Genomic DNA, 24,993 nt, shown 5'->3' with positions numbered 1-24,993 from the left:
TTACAAAATTAGAAGTATGGGATTAATAGATATATACCATCATATACAAACTAAACAACAAGGATTTACTGTGCAGCACAGGGAAATATATTCAATATCTTGTGAAAGCAAAGTGAAAAGTGAAAGCAAAGTCACTTAATCATTTTCAACTCTGAAACCCCATGGACTGTAGCCTGTGAGGTTCCTCCATCCATGGAATTTTCCAGGCAAGAGTACTGGAGTGGGTTGCTGTTTCCTTCTCCAGGGGATCTTCCCGACCCAGGGATTGAACCCGGGTCTCCAGTACTGCAGGCAGACGCTTTACCGTCTGAGCCACCAGGGAAGCAGCAGAGGGGAAACATATTCAATATCTTGTAATAACCTATAATGGGAAAGAATTAGAAGCCATATATACATATAACAGAATCACACCTGAAATTAACACAACACTGCTAATCAACTGTCTTTCAATATGTCAAATAAAAATTAACGGAAAAAATAAGAGACATCATTCACCTTGCCCTCCACCCATGACCTACATCACCACCACCGGGCTTTGCTGACAGCCCCCAGGATAACACCTGCATCCTTGGCACACCTGGCCCCAGCAGTGGCTGCCAATCCCTACCTTGATGGCCTCCACCGAGTCATACTTGTCCAGTTTGTTAATGTGGTTGGTTATGCTGGTGTTGAGAGGGGCGGGCGCGACGGGGTGGATGACGGTGGCGTCGTGGGATTGTTGCTGGTACCGCTGGCAGTAGGTGTAGACGAGCAGCGTGAGAAGGCAGCCTAGGATGGAGCTGCTGAGCCCCACGGCAATCATGTGGAACAAGTTGAACTCTAAGGAGGCAAGAGCCACAGTGAGGCTGCTGGGAAAGGGACACGCTCCTCCCCAGTGCAGTGAGCTCAGAGAAAAAGAGAAGGACACGAGGGGAAAGCACCACATTCCTTTCAAAACTCAGGAAATCATCGGACCCTCCTTTAAAGTGTCCCAGGGATGTCCCTGGTGGTTTGGAACTTAAGACTCTGCCTTCTAAGGCAGTGTGGGTTTGATCCCTGGTCAGGGAGCTAAGATCCTACGTGCTTTTTTGTAAAACAAAAAACAAACAAACAAACAAAAAAACAGAAACAAGATATAGAACAGAAACAGTACCATAACAAATTCAATAAAGCCTTTCTTTAAAAAAAAAAACTTTAAAAATATAAAATATCACTGCCACCAAAACGCTTCTCCACATCGAGCAGTGTAGTTTATGTCAACGCTTTTACGGATTATAACCAGTCTTTTGGACGTCCCCACACACCCCAGCAGAGACGTTTTCTTTTCTTTTAAGGCTTGAACAAGAAAGTCCTTCTGTCTCAAGTGCAGCATGATCTGTGGTCTCTGGGGTTCCTAGGGAACACGTTTTCCATGTTCCTGAAGGGACTGAGGGCCCCTGCACACAGCCTGTCTGTGTCCTGGGAACAAAGCAAGGATGCATCTCACTGCTTCCCATCCCCGCTCACCTGCGAGCCTGACTACTTCCCCTCTCCTTTATCGCTTCATATTGTTTAAAAATGTGCTCTGACTGCATCATTCTTATGTTTCCACTACATTTTTGGGATATGAATATGCACATATTGTATAACATTAGAAAGGGCATAAGGGTAGACAAGAATAAGTCTGTCTTTTTTTTTTTTAAATTTCCAAGTGGAAACGACTGTCACCATCTTCTGTACTATGTTTTGGAGACGCAAGGCACACTCACATGCTGTGTGTGTATGTTGTAAATGTCACCCGGGGTACCATTTTTTTCACTCACATTGTATTTTGGAGATCTTACAAGTAAAATGCTTTACTCCAAAGAAACAAAGGATTTGTGTCAAAGAAATATGATCTTTTAATGGTCATGAAATTACCCTCTTTTATACAGTGCTTTTTTCCTACTTAATAGCATTTTCAAGTTATTCTGAGTTATAAATACAAAATATTGAAAAAATGAACTGATAGGGCCTTATGTCTCTAATATAGGATTGGTTTGAGTGGTATCAAAGTGTCATAGCAAGGCCTCTTAATGTCTGAGAAAGAACAACAAAAGAAAAAATGAGATATTCACTGTGTGTTGGTAAAACACCCGACAATCAAAATTTTAAGCCTTTTAGGAAATAAAGATGACATCTGAGCTGTGCCCGTGAAGCTGAAGTTACTGAAATTCAGGTAAAGCAAAATATGACCTCAATGCTTTTCCGCTCTCTTGGCAATGTATGCTAACCAGGTGCCTGAGGGTTACTGGCCTTATGTCTCCATGGCACAGGGCACATCTGAGGATCTAGCTTTTCCCCCAGATGTCCCCTCCATGCATCACCAGACACCAAGTATCACTCTTGCTCTCTCTCACCTGTCCACTCTGCACTCAAATGGGACCACTGCAGATGCCTGCTGGGTACCACTGTGGATGCTGGGTGGGAAGACGGAGTCACATGCGGAGGTCCCCAGGGAGAGGAGACCTGCGAGTCTGTTCCCTGTACCCAGCAGGCCCTGGATACTTGTTCCTTAATCACCTGGGCTCCTTCCCAAGGACTCTGAGGGCTGCCTTTGCCTCATCTGGGATCCAGAGCACAGGTGGAGCATCCTTCACCCATCTCTAAACCCTCTAAGCTGCGCCCCTTTGCTCCTCCTTGACACCATGTTCTGGGGCTCTGGGGCCCTGGGAGCTGGATTTGCACCCTGAGGTGGGTGAAGATGGTGTAGAAGGGCAGCCTCCTGCTCTGTCCTCTGGGGGCCTTAACCAATGTACTCGCACTCACACTGAAACTCTACACTGATGATTCCTAACAGAGGCCTCCAGTGCCTTCAGCACCTGGGGCTGGATAATCCAGGAGGATGTTACTAGAACATTCCACAGTACCACCCATTCCCTGACATCTACCTCAACTTTTCACATCTTGATCATTTGGTCACCGATTTAACAAAGTGAAAGGAATCAATAAATCTGTGGCTTTTCCTGATTTTGTCTAAAGCCTTTAGGGCTGAATCTGGGACAGTAGAATAAAGTATGTAAGGGTCATTCTACCAGCAACCACTAGAAGCTTCTACTCTAACCCTAAAGCCACCCTCAAGGTAAGCAAGCGTGGATTCCACACCTGTCATTTCTCAATGCTTTAGCCATTTAGACCCTCCAGGGTCAAGGCCATGTGGGGATAAAAGTACTTCTGCTGCCTATATTTTCCTCTAATAGTTTCAGAGCGTCCAGTCTTACATTTATGTCTTCAATCCATTTTGAGTTCGTTTTTGTGTAGGTGTTAGGGAGTGTTCCAATTTCATTATTTTACGTGTGGCTGTCCAGTTTTCCCAGCAACACTCACTGAAGAGACTGTCTTTTCTCCATTGTATATCCTTGTCTCCTCTGTCACAGATTAGGTTACTGTAGAAGCATGTGTTTCTCTCTGGGTTTTCTATCCTAATCCATTGATCTATAGTTTCATTTTTGTGCCAGTACCATACTGTACTGATTACTGTAGCTTTGTAATATAGCCTGAAGTCAGGGTGTCTGATTCCTCCAGCTCTGTTTTTCTTTCTCAAACTTGCTTTGGCTATTTGGGGTCTTTTGTGTTTTCATTTAAATTGTCAAAGAATTTGGTTATAATTCTGTGAAAAATGCCATTAGTAATTTGATAGGGATTTCACTGAATCTGTAGTTTCCTTTAGGAAACAATAGTCATTTTCACAATATTGATTTTTCCAATTTAAGAACATGGTACATCTCTCCATCTGTTTCTGCCGTCTTTTTGTCTTTCTCCAGTGTCTTACAGTTTTCTGAGTATGGACCTTTTGCCTTCTTATGTACATTTATTCCTAGGTATTTTATTCTTTATATCCAGCAAAACTGACTTTCAAGGATACGGAGAATAATCTGTTGTCTCAGTGCCACAACTTGGAGAACACTGCTCACAAGAGCCCTTCCTGTGGGAATATTCAGAGAACGAGACCAAAGCAACAGGCAAGACATAGACAAGGGGCTGGAAGTGAACCTTAAATATGCAGCTACTTGTAAACAAAAGTCAATGAGGGGGAAAGGGGAGCATGCAAGGTACAGCTGCTCTGGGTTCTGATGGTGCGGACAGAGCACAGCTGCAGATACTGCGCTTTTCACACTTGGAAGGTTGGTGGGGACTCTGTCTAGCAAGTCCATTGGCACCATTTTTCCAGCAGCATTTGCTCACTACGTGCCTCTGTGTCACATTTTACCGATTTTTGCAATAGTTCAAACATTTTTTTAATTACTGTTATAATCTGTTACGGTAATCTGTGATCAGTGATCTTTGATGTTACTATTGCAAAAAATTATGACTTGCCAAAGGCTCAGATGATGGTTAGCTTTTTCTTTTTGGGGCAATAAAGTACTTTTAAATTTATAAAAGTACTTCTGCTGTAGTAGTAATGTATTATATTGTAACATGGGGAAGATGTATGACTCTCTCCATATGCAGATACTCTGTCATTAGTCAAGTGAATCATTCCTGCAGGTGCCTGGGGAAGGCTGGGCCAGCTGACATCGCTAGGATGATAGTATAGTCTGTGTCTCATGCAACTAAAAATAGCTCTCAAAGTCGGAACCCTTCAACAGGCCTACATTTTTTTCTGCGTAAGTGAAAAATTGTTCCTATTAAATCTCTTGAATCTGCTTAGTGTGGCACTTCACTTTAATATGCTTTTGCTGTTGTTTTTGTTCAGTAAATCTGGAATAGAGACCAACTACCCAGTGGGCTCAACTGGCCGATTTTCTGTGTAAAGTTGGACTGATTTTTCAATAAGCTGAAAAAAGTTATCTGTGAAGTCCCCTCAACATCCTCAAAACTCCTTGCTAGGTAATCTTTTTTACTTGTCACCGCTACAATTGGCCCCATCTGACCTCTCACCCCCAGGACTTCCCTGGGGGCTCTGACTGTAAAGAATTGGCCTGTAATGCAGGAGACTCGGATTCAATCCCTGGGTCAGGAAGATCCCTTGGAGAAGGGAATGGTATCTTCCCCCAGTATTCTTGCCTGGGAAATCCCATGGTCAGAGGAGCCTGGAGGGCTATAGTCCACACAGTCACAAAGAGTCAGACACGACTGACCAGCTGAGCACACCCGCACACATGACCACTTACCCACCTGCTCTGCTGTGCCAGTGTCAGCAGCCTAAGACCAAGACAATGAGTTTTGAAGACTGTGATTAAAGTTTCTATGACTGAATCAATAACACCTCGAGGTTTGATTTGGTGCAGCATATGGCAGAACTGGCTCAAACACACAAATGCTGGATCTTAGGATGGAAGTGGGCCTTCTGTCCCTTCTGGTTCAGTTGTTAAAGAATCTGCCTGCAATGCAGGAGACCCAGGTTCGATTCCTGGGTTGGGAAAATCCCCTGGAGAAGGAAATGGCAACCCACTCCAGTATTCTTGCCTGGAGAATCGCATGGACAGAGGAGCCTGGCGGGCTACAGTCCACGGGTCGCAAGAGTCAGACACGACTGAGCGACTCAAGAGAGAAAGAGAGAACAGGGCCTTCTGTGCCATGTCCTCCTGGATGTTCAAGGTCTTGGCAGGACTCCCATATCTTACCCTGAGAAGGCCGGCTGAGGAAAGTGGCTTGTGAATTTGTGTTACACCTGGAGGGTCAGTCATGCTGCAGAAGCATCAGCTGGCTGCACCCACGTTCTGCCTTGAAATCCCTCAAGATGGGGACACTCTCTATAAATTCTGCCACTCTGGGGACCCTGGGTGTTGTCTGAGAGTGTTGCCTGGACAGAGATGCTGTGGCTGCAGACCCCAGACACCCTCTGCTGGGACACTCAGCACCAGGACTCTTTTCCTGGGGTGATTGTTGGTTAGTTGCTAAGTCACGTCTGACTCTTTGTGATCGCACAGACTGTAGCCCACCAGGCGCCTCTGCCCATGAAATTTCTCAGGCAAGAATATCGGAGTGGGTTGCCAATTCCTTCTTTAGGAGATCTTCCTGACTCAGGGATTGAACCGACACCTTCTGCACTGGCAGGCAGATTCTTCATCACTGAGCCATCTGGGAAACCCAAGGTGCTCCGGGCTTAACACTCACAATGGGATCCCACTGTCTAGATCTAGACCCAGCTCCACTGACTTCCCGTGAACCTCTTCTCTCTGACCTTCTGTTTATAAAATGCAAATAAAAGCTGTGGCTGCTACCCCTTCTCTACAATTCCCAAAACCACAGTCTCTGAACACTGATTTTTCACCACTCATCTGGCAGCGAAGCCCGACCTGACCCAACCTGACCGTTTGTTGCAGAAGCGACCATAAATGCCAGGAGGAGCATTCATTAGCTGCTTCTCTTCACCCACATTCAGTGGCAAGGTCTTTAAAGAGACTGGTTAATATGGAGTGTGGTCCCCAGATCCTCAGGGGTGCCGTACTGTGTATGCCCAGTATCAGCTGTCTGTACCGTGAAAAATGCTGACTTCCAAATTCTTCTCTATTGCCAAGGGTTTTACAGAAAGAACTGTGGGCTGCGGCACCCACAGGAACAAACTTTGCGGGGATGAAATAGGATACCTCCTGTCATCTGATACAGTGTTGAGCACATAGTGACTGATTCAAAGATACTAAAGCGCCAATAATTTTTCCGTGAACCAACCCACATTCATCTTGCAGCTGGATCCCAAGGTGTGTGCGTGCCAGTCACTTCAATCATGTTTGACTCTTTGCAACTCTATGGACCATAGCCCGCCAGGCTCCTCTGTCCATGGGATTCTCCAGGCAAGAATACTGGAGTGGGTTGCCATGCCCCCTCCAGGGGATCTTCCCGACCCAGGGATCGAACCCCAGTCTCCTGTGTCTCCTGCATTACAAGAGGATTCTTTACCGCTGAGCCACCGGGGAAGCCCAGATCCCAAGGTAGTGATTGCTCATCTGTGAACTCAGAGAACTGACCCACGTCAGACACCAGACATCACCCTTCTCGGGCACAAGGCTCTCCTGGGATATGTCATTTCTTTCCAGATGAGTTGGAGCTATTAGAGTTCCCACAGTATGCACCCCTCACACAACTGGAACAGAGTGGGTGCTCAGTAAACACGACTGAACAAATGGATTAACAGATGGCCAAGTACACAGAGTGTAACAGATAGTGAACTCTTTATCAGTGTAGTTAATAACACAAGTACATCCCCAAAACACACCTCTGAAAATCCAGCTTCTTTCTGAGTGTGAGAGACCAAAGACCTTTGACCTGAGCTGTCTGGGACTCCCAGCTGGAACAGATTATGCTAGGAATGGTCAACACCTACACACAGGGAAGACACTGGTCTTGTGTTTGGTACTGGCTCCCCACAACAGCTGGACAACGGCTGGACTCTGATCGATGGACAGCCAGCCCCTCCCGTCCAGACAGTATAGAACTAGATGGGAAAGTCCAAAACCATCCTGGATTTGACCCAGGGAATGCGATTTCTGTCATTCAGGGTTGCTGGAAGTTTGAAAAATATCTCTAGAGATGTAAGTCTAACCTTTCACCCAAAGTAAAACTGTATCATTTTATTGCATCAGCCCTTTGGAGATTTGAGGCTGGCTGCCATGGATTTACACTATAAATATAAACAAAATGGTTGAATTCTGTTTTACTCATGGGAAATCTAACTGTAGCTAATACCAAGATCACTGGATCATAAAGCTTACATCCACCAAAAACACCTGAGGGGCTTATTAAAACACAGAGCCGGACCCCTCTCAGTGACGTTCTGATTCTGTAGATTGAGAGGGGCCTGAAAACCTGCATTTCTATCAAGTTCCCATGTGATACTGATGCTGCTGATCTAAGGACCCAGTGTAAAAATCACTGATGCAGACATCAAATATGGACTCCTTTGCATTTTTACTGTCAAAATAAAATGTGTTTAGATAGAGGAGTTCCTCTAATCTATTTTTCTTCGTCAATAGCAGAAACATCACATGAAACATATGAGATTAGAAAGGACTAGAAAATATCAGAAATGAACTAGGAATTAATTAAAAAGCAGAACTCACCCCCACACCTTTTCTCTTCTATGCTGCTGGATCTGGCCACAGACACTTCTGGAAAAAGATTCAATCACAATGTATGAAGGGAAGGAAGATCACATTAATGATTCATTTACAAAGTGTCTAATGATTTTGAGTTTTATGTGAGTCAATGCTTCCAAAAGCCTAATCAATTGTTTTTTAAAAGCACATTTATTTGTTTGTTTTAGCCAACCTGAGATGCATCTGGTCAAGGTCATCTTGATTGCAAAGGGGTGAGATTAATTACAGCAATGAGAAAATACTATGGTCTCCCAGACTGAAATCAGGGCACTTGTTGCAAAACAAGGGTGCAGTTTGTGCAGATTTTCGCTGTGGAACACTGCAGTGTTTGCCTCCCGGGTTTCTGCCTCCGATCTTTTGTCTCATCAAAACCAGTGTTGTCACATTCCCTAGGGAGGAGACCATTCCACTAGAGCTCAAAGGAAATTGCCTCAACAAATAATCTCCCTACTCAGAGGTCATTCATGCTGTTTTTCATGCTTATGTGAAACCCACAGGTAGGATGCCAATAAAAGGAGCGCTCCACCTAAATGTTTCAACTCCCAAGGATACACACCATTTCAGGAGTCCAGAAATGCTCCTGATTTTTCATTCAATAGCAAGAATTAAAAATATGTCTATGGTTGAAAAGGAAACAATAATAAACACTCCTGCAGTTCTAGACAGTGGAAGATTGAGGTGCCTTAGGAGGCCTAAGCTAACTTTTTCTAAAACATGACCACTTTTTCCTTTAGTGGAGGAGAACAAGGTATTCTTTACTGCAACCTTTTAAGAGGTTACTCTATGCTTTTGGTCCATGTCAGAGTCCTAAGGCACATGGTAGGAATATGTGAAATATTTTGTAAGTACCTAGCCCATGCCTTTGGGTTGGTTGTTTAGATGGCATCACTGACACAATGGACATGAACTTGGGTGAATTCTGGGAGATGGTGGAGGACAGGGGGTCCCAGCGTACTCTGGTCCCTGAGGTCACAAAGAATCAGACACAATTTAGCGACTGAACAACAGGTGGTGCCTGTGTGAGCATGTGATGGGTGATAAGCTATCACTATTAACCAAACATTGATTTCACATGGAAAGGACTGTAGCCGTAGGGCCAGCCAACCTCTTCTCTAAGACGAGAACAAGGATGGGTTTCCATTTTCCCAAATATCCTAAGATTACATGAAAAGAACGGTCCTCTTTTCTCTGTGCAAACAACTTTGCACAGCATTCCCAAAGCATTTAATCTAATATTTTTAAAAAACAATCTATTTTCATTTTTTGAACAAACTATCTGACTGTGTTACAGTCAATAAATTGTAGAAGATACTGCGCTTAAAAAATCTTAAAACTCAGGGCCTACATTCCAGTCTCCAACTGCATTACTTACAAATCCATGCATGTGTGCATGCCTGCTAAGTTGCTTCCGTTTTGTCTCTTTGTGACCCTAAGGACCCTAAGGAGCCCACCGTGCTCCTCTATCCACAGGATTCTCCAGGCAAGAATAGTGAAGTGAGATGCCATGCCCTCCTCCAGGGAAACCTGTATCTCTATCTCTATCTCTATCTATATCTGTATCTATGTCTACACCTGCATCTGTGTCTACCCCTGTATCTCTGTCTGTATCTATGCCATGCCCTCCAGAGGACCTTCCAGGTCCAGGGATTAATTAGCATCTCTTACGGCTCCTGCATTGGCAGGGGGATTCTTTACCACTTTTTATGTCTCCTGCCCTGGCAGGCAGGTTCTTTACCACTAGCACCGCCTGGGAAGTCCCATCTATGTCTACACCCTATATTTATCCATGCATCTGTATCTAACATCCAACGCTCACATCTATATGTCTACTCTATATGCATGCATGTATCTGCACCTAGACCTGTATCCATATCTATGTCTACACCTACCTCCATATCTGTCTACACCTATATCTACGTGTGTGTGCATGCTACATCACTTCAGCTGTGTCCTACTCTTTGCTACCCTGTGGACTGTAGCCCGCCAGGCTCCTCTGTCCATGGGATTCTCCAGGCAAGAATAGTGGAGTGAGTTGCCATGCCCTCCTCCAGGGGCTCTTCCCGACCCAGGGATGGAACCTGCATCTCTTCTATCTCTTGCATTGGCAGGTGGGTTCTTTACCACTAGCACCACCCGGGAACTCCCACAAATTCATAACCACTTTGAAACCATAAGAACTGATGGAATGATCTCTTATTTTACCAAACAGAACCTCAAAGAACAGCTAAAACTCCCACCCATGAATCATTTCCTCTTGAAACATTAGAAGTGATTTTGTTCACACTAATAAGTATCTCTGCCCCCTTACCTGGAATGAAGTTGGAATCAAAAACGCAGGGCCGGCTCTCCGTGGTGTTTCCCGAACACTGGCTGCCCACGGGGAACAGAAGGACGCACTGGCGGACACGGACCTGGACTCCAGCCACGTCACACTCAGACCACTCTGACCACTCAGACCAGCTCTCTGCAGGGGCCCGAGGAGACGAGATGCGGCAACAAGACCATTAAAATCCACCAACCTGGAAGCCTGGCAGCTTACTGACATTGAGTTTGCATATGATATTTATAGTTTTCAAATAAGATAGACTCATATTTCATGATCAAGTCCAGTAAACAAAACACACAGGAGTATGAATCAAAGAACTCATATACCTTTGATCAGAAATAATCTGCTTAGAGTACACTTTCTAAAACACACATTATTTTAATGCTCTAAAGTTATAGTGTTAGACACTATCCTACAGGATCATTCACACTCACATACTTCCCTGGAAAATTTCTACAGCTCTCAGCACCCAGGCAAGAGAAATGACATTAATGAGAAAGTCTTGGCTGCTGAAGGGGGTTCAAGCTACTACACATATTAATATTTTTTCTGTTATGAAAACAGCCCTGCAGAGTCAGTACACCACTGGCAGGCTGTCCTTGAGGTAGAATTCATTCTATCCCGTGTTTACTGTGCCTGAAGAACCAAAGATCCAAGAACAAGTCTGGGTCAAGGTCAAAAGATGAGCCAGCTAAGGTCACTTTACCCCAGAGGAGGAGATTCACTAGGATATGTTAAATTCATCTGGGTACACAGATGTGTGAAAAGAGAGGATTAATACACATTTTAAGTGAAGAGTTTTATATTTCTGAAATATTAATAATATAAAAATATTGCTAGTACACATTTTGTTTTTTTCTTCCCTTTTTTCTACACACTTTGCTTTTTTCTTCCCTTTTAAATGTAAGCATCCTCTCTGCAGTTCAGGGAAAATCTGGAAACCAAACTTGTGTTTTGATCGATTGTAAAGGGTACAGTATTTCCTGAGAAATGTGTAAAGTAACTGCTTTTGGACTGACTGAGGACATGGTTTCTAAACACTTCTCAATATACAAGAAACCTGCAAGGAAAATCTTCCGGAGCTAGTTAAAAACACACACACACACGTGTTAGAGTGTTTCAAAGTTTAAGTCAGATTCAGAAAAGAGTGTCTCATTTTCACTCCAAGTGGTCCCTATATGTCAGAAAACTGAACTATTCTTGGATGGGGAAGGCTGCTACAGGGTATCCACTGGGCACTGGGGCCACCCAGCCTTGGAGCCCAGAACCCACGCCTATGGTCCTGAGGGGATTCCCATGAAGCCACTCCATAAAGGCTCTCTGATTCCCACCCTGATTCTCAGCAACAAAATGTCAGTTCCCATTCCCTGCCTGCCTGCTCACTCAGTCAAGTACGACTCTTTGTGACCTTATGGACTGTAGCCTGCCAGGCTCCTCTGTCTATGGGATTTCCCAGGCAAGAATATTTGAGTGGGTGCCATTTCCTTCTCCAGGGGATCTTCCTGACCCAGGGATTGATCCCGCATCTCCTGCACTGACAGGTGGATTCTTTACCACTGAGCCAGAGGGGAAGCCCCTCAGTACCCATTACCAGCTTAAACATTGTAAGAATGCTTGGTCACCACCAGTTTCTGTTGCTAGTTCTGCAACCATGGCATGGTGGGAATAATTCCATTGGATTAATAGAACAACGTGTTATGAAGTCACTTCACCGGCAACACTGTGGCATTGCTGTGCTCCCTTCTTTTAGTCTTACTGAGACACGCTTTTGTCAGTTCCACCATTCCTCCATCGAAGTGAAAAGTGAAAGTGAAAGTCGCTTAGTCGTGTCTGACTCTTTGCGACCCCATGGACTGTATAGCCCATGGAATTCTCCAGGCCAGAATACTGGAGTGGGTAGGCTTTCCCTTCTCCAGGGGATCTTTCCAACCCAGGGATCTAACCCAGGTCTCCTGCACTGCAGGCAGATTCTTGCTGAGCCACAAGGGAAGCCCAAGAAAACTGGAGTGGGACTTAGCAGCAGCAGCAGCAGCAGCAGCAGCAGCAGCAGCAGCCTATCCCTTCTCCAGTGGATCTCCTGCATTGCGGGCAGAGTCTTTACCAAGGGGAAGGCCGAAATTGCCCTGTCCTCTGTGCAGGGACGGGAAGGGCTGCTTACCGGGGCAGGGCTGGGTGTTGCAGAGTGCCTCCTCTGTGTGCAGTCCCAGGCAGATGTCACCTCCGTAGGCGGGGGCTGGGTTTGTGCACGAGCGGGTCCTCATGTAGTGTCCCCCTCCACACGTCGCTGAGCACGTGGACCAGGAGGACCAGCAAGACCACATGCCATCCACTGGGAAGGGGCACAAAATCACAGCACTTCTGAAACCCATATCTGACCGAGCTCGTGGGGCTACCCAGGGTCTGCACCGCGGGAACACGTCAGGCACACCATGGACCATCACAGGAGGGCATATGGGGTCTTCCACATTCCTCCTCATGCTTCCTCAGTTCCTCTCAATTCTTCCAGGAAATATTTCTAAGCATGTAACATGCAAGTGCAAGGGTGATCGAGGAACGCATGTATGTCAGTAGAACAAAATCTGGCCTCTGGGGCTGACCAAGAACCTGGTTCTGTAGCTGTTCAGGTGAAGCTCCAGCTACTGCTCACTGCTGCCAACAACACATGACAGAACCAAAGTCTTAGGCTCCCTTTGTGTTCCTTGCAGTTTACTGAACAAAGTGTGGACTTCAGGATTTCACGGACAGAGAAGCAATAAGTGTTCTTCACACACCACAGGTGCCTAATATCTGTTATAGACAGAACGCTGTTGTTATTTAGTCACTAAGTCATGTCTGACTCTTGTTATTTAGTGGCTAAGTCATGTCTGACCCCATGGACTGTAGCTCGCCAGGCTCCTCTGTCCATGGGATTTCCCAGGCAAGAATACTGGAGTGGGTTGCCATTTCTTTCTCTGGGGATCTTCTCAACCCAGGGATCAAAGCCACCTCTCCTGCACTGGCAGGTGGATTACCCCTGAGCCACCAAGGAAGCCCATAATGAGAAAACTCATTTTAAAATAAAATATAGTGCCCCTTTGTGGACCCAAGAGGACGGAGGAGGAGTAAATTCATAGACAGAGAAGAGTCCTAGATGAGGCAAAAATAGCCCATAACCGGCTGAGCATCTCAGTGTGCAAAGCTCCGAGCTCTTCCAATCCCTCCGTGTTGTGTTAGGAATTTTCTAGTAGGTGGGAGAGAGAATTAGCATTTGCCCCACTTAGCCCCTGAACTTGTACCCTCCCAAGTGGAAAGTGAAGAGGGCCACTCTGAATGTTTTCACAGCCCTCTAGGGAATCTGGGCTTTCAAAAGAGCTATCGCAATACACCAGGGTTATGTATACACAGTGCTGGTTCGCCAGCACATCCACAAAAATAAAAGCAGCCACTAGGTCACGCTGATGGGATGTGTCTGATGGACCCCAGCCTAGCACCCGAGGGCCAGGGCAGCACCCAAGAACCTGCAGGAGTCTGCACATTCTGCCAACGGCAGCCGGGGCTCGTGTCTGGAGTCTGGGGAGGTGGCGTGGGCGAAGGGTCCTAACTTTCCCGGTCCCTCTTTAGAGCACAGATGCTAATCTAATCAGGTTGCCCCACGGGTTCCTTTTTGGCCCCCTGGGGAAAGAGGAGCCCTTCAACTCTCCACGCTGGGGCTGTGGGAAAGACATGACCTTTCCCAGCCCCTCAGCATGGCTCAGCCAAGAAAGCTGGGTAGTTTGGAGGGAAGAGTCTCCTGAGGCTGGGGAAATTTAGGCAGAGAGAGTCTAGGAAGTGCAGAGTGGCGGGAGGAGCAGGAACGCGACTGGGAGTCCCCACCACAAAGCTGGGGACTGTATATTAAGTTTAATGTACATGTTTATCCACCCACCCAACTATCCGCCCACCATCCGCTCATCATCCATCATCATCCGCCCACAATTCGCTCATCATCCATCCATCTGTCCATCTAACAGATGCTCCCTAAGTACGGCTGCAAGCCAGTTCTTTGCTTAAGGAATTCAGGAAATTGTTTTTTTAACCAACTGAAAAAGATGCTACAGATGCAGGCTTCTGTGCCTTTAAAAACCCTGTGCACCGTACTTAGAGTGACCCCTTATTCCCCGCCCCTGCTTGTCTATATGGCCAACTCGCATCTGGCCCTGAGGACTCAGCCCAGGGGCAGCCTGCTCTGTACAGCCGCCCCGATTGCAGCTCAATGGGTCCCCGGCTGATACAGCCACTGCATTTTGTCATCAACCAAACAGCTGGTGACCCTATGAGGTTGCCATTGTTCACAGGATGCCTCCTCACTAAATTCTTAGGTTCCTTTCCAACCTGGACCAGGTCACTGAGTCTTTCTCTGTGCTCTGCTGTGCTTAGTCCCTCAGTCGTGTCCAACTCTTTGCAACCCCAAGGGATGTAGCCTGCCAGGTTCTTCTGTCCATGGGGATTTTCCAGGCAAGAACACTGGAGTGGGTTGCCACGCTCTCCTCCAGGGGATCGTCCCAGGGATGGCACTGAGGTCTCCCGCATTGCAGGTGGATTCTTTACTGTCTGAGCCACCAGAGAAGCCCAAGAAGACTGGAGTGGGTAGCCTATCCTTCCTCCAGGGGATCTTCCCAACCCAGGGGTCAAATCCAGGTCTCCTGCATTGCAGGGGGATTCTTTACCAGCTGAGCTAGCAGGGAAGCCCAAGTCTTTTTATATTCAGTAAATAATGCACAGTAGGTTATCCAAAATGTTTGCTGAAGAACTGAATGAATTAAAAAAAGGAAGATCAAGTAACAAACGGCTTATTTTCTCATCCTTCAACAACCATCACTGGAGCTATTTGGAGCGTGTGCCAGGCTCACTGGGAGCTGAGGGCATGGTCAGGAGTGAGACGGTCACCATCCTTGGGTGGTCACTCTAAAAAAGTCGAAGGCAGGATACAAAACCAGAGCCCAGCGCGCAGGATGGCCGTGCAGCGTGGGGTTAAATGAAAGCTGCTCTGACGTGGGAAGGCCAGAGGAAGCTCTCTGGTGACACAGCTGCACTCAGAGCTGCGGCAGGAAGAAGGCAGAGATGCTGAGAGCATCAGAGACTGCAGAGGAGCCTTCCCAGCAGTGTCAGTACTCAGCACCCTGCATGGGGGCCCTTGAAGCTCATTTACTGACCCTGCACTTGTGCGGGAATTCATGGACTCAGGGAGGAGACTGACTGCGCACCTCTGGTGCGCCTGCCGGAGAGGCGCTGCACGTTTAGAGGACTGAACTCAGGAGGAGGTGGACGCCTGTCAGCTGAGGGCACCCAGGACGGGCTTGGCAGGCTCTCAGGGGCCAGCCCTGTTGACTGTCACTCTGGTGAAGGCTCTGTGGTATGAAGGGAGGCCAGTTCTGGGGGGCTGGGCCCATCACAGGCTGGGAGGGGCCAGCCTCCAGTGTCAAGGGCAGGACACGCCTCTCCACGCGAAGCAGCTCAGCCCACCTCTCATGAGGTACGGTGCCTGGGCCCACCATCCCTCAGAGGGGCTCTGGGTAAGTTCCCGTTTCTTTTACAGCAGCAGAAACAGGTGAACATAATCTGGTCTAGGTTATATTTGTCTTTACAGCAAGGCAGTTGGAAGATTATCTCTATATCCAGATATCTAAACCTGTATCTATACTTACATCTGTGTCTATGTCTATGTCTACACCGACATCTACATCCACAGCAACATCTATATATCTAACCTATATCTATGCTGCGCTGTGCTAAGCCACTTCAGTCATGTCTGACTCATTACATCACCATGGACTGTAGCCCGCCGGGCTCCTCTGTCCATGGGATTCTCCAGACAAGAATACTGGAGTGGGTTCCCATGACCTCCTCCAGGGGATCTTGCTGACCCTGGGATTAATCAGCATCTCTTATGTCTCCTGCATTGGCAGGTGGGTTCTTTACCACTAGAGCCACCTGGGAAGTCCACAATTTATGTATCTACACCTCCATCCACACCTGTGTCTATATCCACCTATCTATCACAAGTTATACTCAAACATAAAGCCAGGGAAGCTGGAGGAGAAGGTCTTCCAAGACCTTGATGTTTCAGTTTTTCCAGATTTCGGGACCTGCTCACCTGGGCAGGGCAAGATGTTGCATTCCTGGTATTCTAGGGATGGGCCCAGGCAAGGCATGCCCCCGAACTTGGGCTCCGGGTTGTTGCAGACACGCTTCCGGTTCCGGATGCCCCGGCTGCAGTCTCGACTGCACTGCGACCACGACGTCCAGGCTGACCACGCCCCGTTGACGGTGTGGGCGGAGTATCTCCCCGCCCGCAGGAAATCTCCGGACAGGCCTGCCAAGGGAATGGCCCAAGTGTGACTTTGTTAGGAGCTGTTAGAGTAAACAGAGTCCAAACTAACCCTCATTCTGCAGCCACTCTCTGCTCTGCCTCCGCAACTACATTCTCAAGTATCCGTGGAACAATTTTTACACTACAGAAGTGAAAAACGAAATAAAAATAAAATTGCAGTTTGCCTGATAATCTCCTATAATTCAGGTCTTCTATCTCCACAGCTGCTATTAAATAATGGTACAACTAAGACCTCAATTTGTGAATGCGGCAAAGTCCTTGTAACAGAGTTCTTTTTTTTTTTTTTTTTTTTTTTTGGTAATAGATCACTTACTGTTCTGAGAAACTTCTTTCAAAGAAAATACACCCTTCTCACTTCCATTGGGAATTCTGCAACAAATTGCCCTTGTACAATTTGTGATTATTTTGATGAACATGTCTACTGCCTTAAAATATTAAAAAATAGTCATTTTTTCAAATGAAAGCAGGGTGACATGGGTTTTAGCAAAAAACTCTCAAAGTATGGCATGAGGTTCTGGGTGTGAGGAGGCAGACATATGGATGATTCTAGGCTTCTTGTTTGCTTACTTAAAATTTGTGGCTCAGAAACCTATGTGGGGTGCTCTTCAGAGAAAATGGATGAGAAACCTATTTCTCTGATGAGACAGTCCTTTGTGGTTAATCAATATAGAACATACAATTTAGCCTTGTTTTGTGTGATAGGAGCCAAACAAGTCCAATTCTGTATTTTCAGGGTATCAATACCAAGATGGGTGGCTGGTAATTAGAACTTGAACCCACCAAGAAGCAAGAAGGATGAAGTATTTTTCAAACTATGCCCACAATATACTTTCAGAGGAAATGTAAGATGTCTTTTTAAAATGTATATCAAAATTTTCCATAGTTTATATTACTATCATTAAAAATGAATGTTAATGTTGGTTTTATATATACATGAGAAAGGAAGGATTAAAAAAATATATGTTCAGAAAAGAGAATAAAGTTAAAGAAACAATGTCATTCATTTTCTCTTTTTCACCCTTGATGTCATAAGAATTAAGTTCACAGCCTGCTCTGAAATAAGGGAATCAGTGACTGAACTGAAGACAGGGTTACCAGATTTAGTGAATAAAATACAGGAAGCCGAGTTAAATTTTAGTTTCAGATAAATAACAAATAATATTTTAGTATAAATATGTACATAAGTGCATGGGATATACCTATCTTAAAAAAAGATGCATGGAACATGTGTGTGTTAGTTGCTCAGTCCTGTCCAACTCTTTGCAATTCCGTGGACTGTAGCTCACCAGGCTCCTCTCTCCATGGTCTTCTCCAGGCAAGAATACTGGAGTGGGTTGCCATTCCTTTCTCTAGGGGATCTTCCCAACCCAGGGATCAAACCCAGGTCTTCTGCATGGCAGGCAGACTCTTTACCACTGAGCCACAGGGAAGCACATGGAACATACTTATACTAAAATAATTTTTGAAAAATATCTGAAATTCATATTAAATTGTACATTTTGTATTTTATTGCAGAACCCTAACTTGAGATCATCAGACCATCTCTTGTGGTACATAGATATTTAAAATGGGTCTTTAGTTACCTATTTCTTGGTATTCTATCACCTACTTTCTCACTAAAGTAGGATTTTATAATGAATCAGAATGCATATCATGTTGCTTGATTTTGTAGGTAGTTAGTGTTTATTCCTTTGACTTAAAGTGTATACTTATTCAAATAAAATACTTTACTAAAGTAGACTTCCCGCCCCCTTCCCCACCAAGAAACAACGAACAACCTGTCTAGCTGCTGAACTACAGGGAACAGAATGGTTTGAGGTCAGGAGACAGTTAATGTCAGTGGAAATATGACTGGGAGTGGCTCTTGAGGGCAACTGTTGAGCCGCAAAGCATCCAGGCTGGCAGCTCCAGGAGGAGGAATGGAGATCTGAGACCCACGTGTAGCTGGTGACCCTCACTCAGAGCCGGTCCTTGTGAGCGCAGCCCTGCGACAAAGCAGGAGCAGACTCATGGCACCTCCATAAGCTTATCCCACCCACGGCAAGCCCGACATGGCGACTCATCAGCTCCATGGTCTGTCAAGGCCAATCACTCTGAACCTAAAAATGATGTTGATGGTGGCTGTGTATTCTCTACCACAGTCACATTGGGAGAATAACAGAGAATCATAAATGCAAAAGTGTAAGGAATGTTTGAGCTGGTCCAGTGTAAGATATGACTACTACTGTTCTCATCATCTTGCTCTAAGAACCATCTTATTTTCTTTTTAGGATTGCACCGGTTTTCTTAAATCAGATGAGCGTTAGAGGAGAGATAAAGAAAGAAGCAGAAATGAATCTCTTTGGGATAGCCAACCTCACTCCCTTTTCTGTAGTTGAGACACCTGAGCCTCAGAGGGAGCTAGTGAGTTGCCTGGTGGGTGCAGGCGGGAGTGGCGTTAGTGGTGGAAGGTGGCACGCCAGGCAAAGAGTGGATCATCCCATCTACGTTAGTTCTCTCCCTACATAAGTCATACGACATTGAAGGGATTTGTACAATTTTAAGGGGCAAAGCAGTTTCAAACAGTATTAAAGGATTCTCACATACTGCCTTTTTTAGAAGAAAAATTCTTTCATAGACATAAACACAGATATGCACTTCCTTTGTCTTTGTCCCACTTGGGGAGTAAAAAAAGGAAAAGCTTTATTTGCAGGTTACATTTCAGTACCAACTGCAAAGGAATCTGTACAGTCTCTGACATCAATAATGATAAATATATATAATTGTATGTGAATAAAAGTGGTGATGGAAGAATACAGAGGTTCCTCAGTATATATTCTGATACTAAAAAAATCTCCCATAAATTTTTCTGGACCCATTATAAATATGGTGCTATTTTGAGGGATGGAATCAGGGAACCACCCCAACATGTAACTGAATATTTATAGTAAGGGTCTTTCCCACCAGTTTGCTATAAATTCAGTTCTCATGTGGAGAGATCATTGTTATAAACATGGCTAAGCCATAATGAACAGGAAAAATCCACCCTCCCCACCAACTATTCTGTGAACTTGGAGAGGAGACGGCATGCCTGTCCCTTGAAGCAGGTCAGTCCCTACAGAGTCGCCGACTCACCATCAGTGGAGCAGCCACTGGTTCCATCACTAGAGCAGTACCGCATCTCAATTCTCTGTCTTCCCACTTCCAGCAAGTTTGGATCAGGCAGACGGGCTTTGCACGTGTACCGAAATCGCTGCTCGTAGTGACCCCCATTGTCAGAGATGTTGACAGGCGTCCAGGGAGTCCAGGGCGTGGTCTTTTTCAGCTCAGGGCATGGGTTGGTGTTACAAGGCTGGTACTCCTGGGAGAGAAATTGCATGACATGTGCTTATCATACTGCAGAAACAGAGCCTAGTGCTTCCTTCCTTAGGTGAAAGACAGGATTCTTTCAAACTTCAGGTCCTGAGACCCACCAGCCACTCTACAAAGTTAAAAGCACAATTTTTTTGTCAAATTAGGCATTCAAGAGTTAACTGCAAAGGAATCTGCACAGTTTCTCCATCAACAGTGAGAAAGAGACAATAAATGTGATTGCATGCGAATAAAAATGGTACCTATCATTACACTGAAAGTGAATAAAGATGGTGAAAGGGCTTCCCAGGCAGTGTTCATAATAAAGACCTTGTCTGCCAATGCATGAGACATAAGAGGTGTGGGTTCAATCCCTGGGCTGGGAAGATCCCCTGGAGAAGGAAACGGCAACCCACTCCAGTATTCTTGCCTAGAGAATGCCATGGACAGAGAGGTCTGGCGGGCTACAGTCCATGGAGTCACACAGGGTCAGACACGACTGAAGCGACTTAGCAGAGCAACAAAAATGGTGATGCCCCAAATCATCTTCCTTTCACTTAATAATGACTGAAAATGCTGTTTATTCTGATAGGTTTAGCTGTTTTTGTTTTTTAAGATTATAGTTAATTAAAATGATGGAACCAATATTTGTTTTTAGGATGATAATGTATTTGATTTGAGATTTCTGCCTAGCTTAAGCTCTGGATCACACATTCAAAGTGTTAGAAAGGTAGCTATCCAGCTGATAACACAATGCATGATAACTTTTAGTCTATAAGAAATTTCTACAAGATAATTCAGTGGTTTTTCTGTCTCAGTTCCCTTTTCTCAAGCCAGGTGCCTCCCCAGCAAGCAAAAGTGAGAGGACCCAGGCAAGTGGGCCATGCAGTCGTGGGTGGTGCAGTTTAGGACTATGCTGCTGCTGCTGCTGCTGCTAAGTCACATCAGTCGTGTCCGACTCTGTGCGACCCCAGAGACGGCAGCCCGCCAGGCTCCCCCGTCCCTGGGACTCTCCAGGCAAGAACACTGGAGTGGGTTGCCATTTCCTTCTCCAATGCAGGAAAGTGAAAAGTCAAAGTGAAGTCGCTCAGTCGTGTCTGACTTTGCAACCCCATGGACTGCAGCCTACCAGGCTCCTCCATACATGGGATTTTCCAGACGAGAGTACTGGAGTGGGTTGCCATTGCCTTCTCCGATAGGACCATACACCTAGGTCTAACTATTTGACAAGAATTTTAAGCACTATGTCTCCAGAAACAAGACCAAACCTAAGGGGTGCAGAGTTTGAACACAGAACTAGATCCCAAGTCCTCCTTTTGACAGCAGAGGATGTTTCATTAGAGAGAAAACCTACAACCTGCAACACACCCAATGATGGCCATACTTTTAAAACAATTTTATTAATGTTAAATATATATATCAAATGGGAGTTAAGTAGCTTTCTAACATTTATTATTAGAAATAGTAAATTTTTCATAATAAACATGGCATCCAGTCCCATCATGTCATAGCAAACAGATGGGGAAATGATGGAAACAGTGACAGATTAAATTTTTCTAGGCTCCAAAATCACCGCAGATGGTGACTGCAGCCATGAAATTAAAGAGTGTTTGCTCCTTGGAAGAAAAGCTATGACCAACCTAGACAGCATATTAAAAGACAGAGACAGTACTTGGCCAACAAAGGTCCATCTAAGGCTATGGTTTCTCCAGTGGTCATGTATGGATGTGATAGTTGAACTGTGAAGAAAGCTGAGTGCCGAAGAATTGATGCTTTTGAACTATGGTGTTGGAGAAGACTCTCGAGAGTCCCTTGGACTGCAAGGAGATACAACCCGTCCATCCTAAAGGATATCAGTCCTGAATATTCACTGGAAGGACTGATGCTGAAGCTGAATTTCCAATACTTTGTGAAGAGCTGACTCACTGGAAAATACCCCGATGGTGGGAAAGATTGAAGGTGGGAGGAGAAGGGGACAGCAGAGGATGAATGGTTGGATGGCATCACTGACTCAATGGACATGGGTTTGAGCAAACTCTGGGAGATAGTAAAGGACAGGGAAGGCTGGAGTGCTGCAGTCCATACGGTCACAAAAAGTCGGATACAACTTAGCGGACAAAGAACTACAAAAATTCTGTCCTTCCCCCCATTTCTTTCAGTTGAATATCTAGATATTTATTCCTTAGACCTAACAACAAGAATTTTCCAGTAACAAGCATCATCTATTTACTTTGTACCATGGGAAAAGGATTTCAATTTTTATTCCTTACCCTCACTCTGCATTGGAGAAGGAAATGGCAACCCACTCCAGTACTCTTGCCTGGAAAATTGCCTGGATGGAGGAGCCTGGTAGGCTATAGTCCATGGCGTCTCAAAGAGTCAGACATGACTGAGCGACTTCACTTCCTTTCTTTCTCATTCCGTGTCTTCAACATTGATGCAGCTTTCTCACCTCCTGTCATCTTAATGCAGTCATGCTGTGCTTTTGGTTAGCTCAAAATCCAGTGTTTGCACTCATTGCGAGATGAACACTATCCATAGGTGACTGCTGCGGAAAACTGATTAATTTCTGTCTTGTGGCCAGTTCCATCCCGGCCCGAGTCAAGGGCTCTCCTGTTTTGTGGGGATGGCTTTCTAGTCTCTATGACCTTGTCATGCATTCGTACCCCCTCCTCATCAGATATTTGGACACCGTAAGAACTGTGTTGCCTGGCATATGCTTTGAAAATAAAGTCTTGGTAATACTGTATAAATGAATTCTGGTAGGAGAGAAAGCAGCCACGTGCGTCCACACCAGAAGCTTTAACTGGAAGCCTATTTCAAAGTTTATTTTGTCACAATTCTAATTATTTAATTAGCTTTCTCTACTCAGAGTCCATCTTTTAAAATTTTTTAAAAGGAATCATAATCAAAGGTTCTTCATTTTGTGACTTCACGGGCTTTTAACAGAAAATATGTAATCACCGCTTTCCTTTAGTATCTACTGCACCTCTTCCCCATCCCACATGGATGGCCCCCGTCTCCACAGCAACACACACTGGAAGAGAGGTGACTTCATTTCCTTTGCTTATAGCATCTTTTATTATGGCATCTTTCGGATGCTGCTTTTTAGATGAAAACAAGAAAGCTCTAATGGGTGCCATAAACCTAATCATGTGAAGTACTACACAGAACACGTGTGTGCTTTTTTCACTTGAAATGGAGACCATGGGATAGGAATAGCTTCAACCTTGTCTCCGACTGTCCAGGGCCACGGTGTGGGACACTGCCAGCCCCAGACTGAAATTCCATGCACATTCCCTTCCTCACTCTGTGCCAGCCTGGCTGGGCAAGTGCCCACGGGCTCCTTGCCAAAATGGACTTAAAGCACATGCTGCTTATGGACCCCTGCTCTTAGCTTTAACACATTTGGCATCACCCTCAAACCTAAGATCCCGTGTCTCAAGAAAAAACGTAGAGTCCAGTAATTCTGAGTTTCATTGCACTAGAAATTTCACCTCTTCTATGGAGACGAACTTTGGTTTTGAAACAGATGAGTAGCGAACTTATTTTAAAACCTGAGTTTGCCTCCGTGTACTGCTAACAGGCTCAGAAGGGAGTGGGGATGAAATCATCGCAGAGGTGGGCACAACTCAAGGGAGAAGAAGATCAGTTCAGAGCCATTAGACCTAAACCTCTGATAACAAACTCTGTCTCCTTGTGTCCCATTAACTCATCAGTGCTCAAAATCCAACAGGAGTTTCAGGACCTCTCCTTTCAACTGCTTTTTAAGATCTGATGATGATGCATTGATTTAAAATATCGAATTTATTAAATCCTGAGAAATGGTATGACTGACCTGTTTTATATTAATAACCAACATTATAAAGTGACTCAATTCAATGGTGAGTTGTTGTATGGCTTCACTGTGCCTGTGAGCTCCAATTTTCTGAGGAATTGATGCTATAAGTAAAATGGAGAGACCGTGACAATCCAAGCAAGTCCTAATTTGAATGGACCTGGAACAGCATTACATTAAATGTTAAAGAAAGAATTGGTTTTAAAAGTGATTTCAGGGAACTAATTGTTATTACTTGCCACATAGGATTCTTAATATTCTCGTGGAAAAACTAAGATAATAATTGGGAATAAATCAATCTCACTGCTGCTATATATCCACAGGAATTAAAGTCAGGATCTCATAGAGATATCTACACTCCCATGTCCATTGCAGCCTTATTCACATTGGCCAAGATACGGAAACCTAAGTGTCTAATAACAAGTTAACGGATAAAGATGTCCACACACACACACACACACATTATTCAGCAGCAAGAAAGAAGGAAATCCTCCCATTTGAATAACTTGATTGGACCTTGAGGGCATTATGCTAAGTGAAATAAGAGAGGTAGAGAAAGACATTCTGTATGATCTCATTTATATGTGGAATCTAAAAATGACAAACTGAGAGACACAAAGTAGCGTGGAAGTTACCAAGGAACTTCCTGGTTGGCGGAAACGGGGAAATATTGGTCAAAGGGTACACACGTCCACTTATAAGACTAACACGTTTGGGGATCTAGCGTACAGCTTGATGATTATAGCTAGTAATACCGTATCACGCACTTGAATCATGCTAACAGAGCAGATTTTCAGTGTTCTCACTGTAGCAAAGAAATAGCGATTACGTGACAGGACGGAGGTGCAAACTCACTAATGCTATGCTGGTGACCATTTTGCAATTTATAAATGCATCAAATCAACACACTGTACACTTTAAACATATACACATGCACCTTACATAATGTTATGTGTCAGTTAAACCTCAATAAAGCTGGAAAAAATAAAAATAAAGACAAAAAGAACAAAGGAAAAAGACGCACGATCACTACAGCAATTTTCAGCAGCCCTTCCAGTGTGTTGTCTGTGTGCTCTCTGTCCCAGTTGACAGGAGCACAAGCGGGCATTGAAAG

At 45.0% G+C, this 24,993-nt stretch overlaps 1 protein-coding gene across 1 annotated transcript in view; it reads right to left on the bottom strand.

Moving 5' to 3' along the window:
- Positions 1-24,993, bottom strand: part of SEMA5A (semaphorin 5A) — a 359,057-nt gene that overhangs the window by 1,990 nt on the left and 332,074 nt on the right. Inside the window, exons 15-20 of the mRNA XM_052659173.1 lie at positions 19,826-20,051; positions 16,475-16,693; positions 12,521-12,691; positions 10,345-10,500; positions 8,001-8,048; positions 608-819 (exon numbers count right to left, since the gene is read on the bottom strand). Coding sequence (XP_052515133.1) covers positions 608-819; positions 8,001-8,048; positions 10,345-10,500; positions 12,521-12,691; positions 16,475-16,693; positions 19,826-20,051 — 1,032 coding nt within the window. The remainder of the gene's footprint in view (positions 1-607; positions 820-8,000; positions 8,049-10,344; positions 10,501-12,520; positions 12,692-16,474; positions 16,694-19,825; positions 20,052-24,993) is intronic.

Source organism: Budorcas taxicolor, chromosome 20 (assembly GCF_023091745.1).
Source record: "Budorcas taxicolor isolate Tak-1 chromosome 20, Takin1.1, whole genome shotgun sequence".
In the NCBI taxonomy this organism is placed as follows: domain Eukaryota; kingdom Metazoa; phylum Chordata; class Mammalia; order Artiodactyla; family Bovidae; genus Budorcas; species Budorcas taxicolor.
The sequence above is the reverse complement of the archived record's forward strand: the minus strand, read 5'-3'. Positions and strand labels throughout refer to the sequence as shown.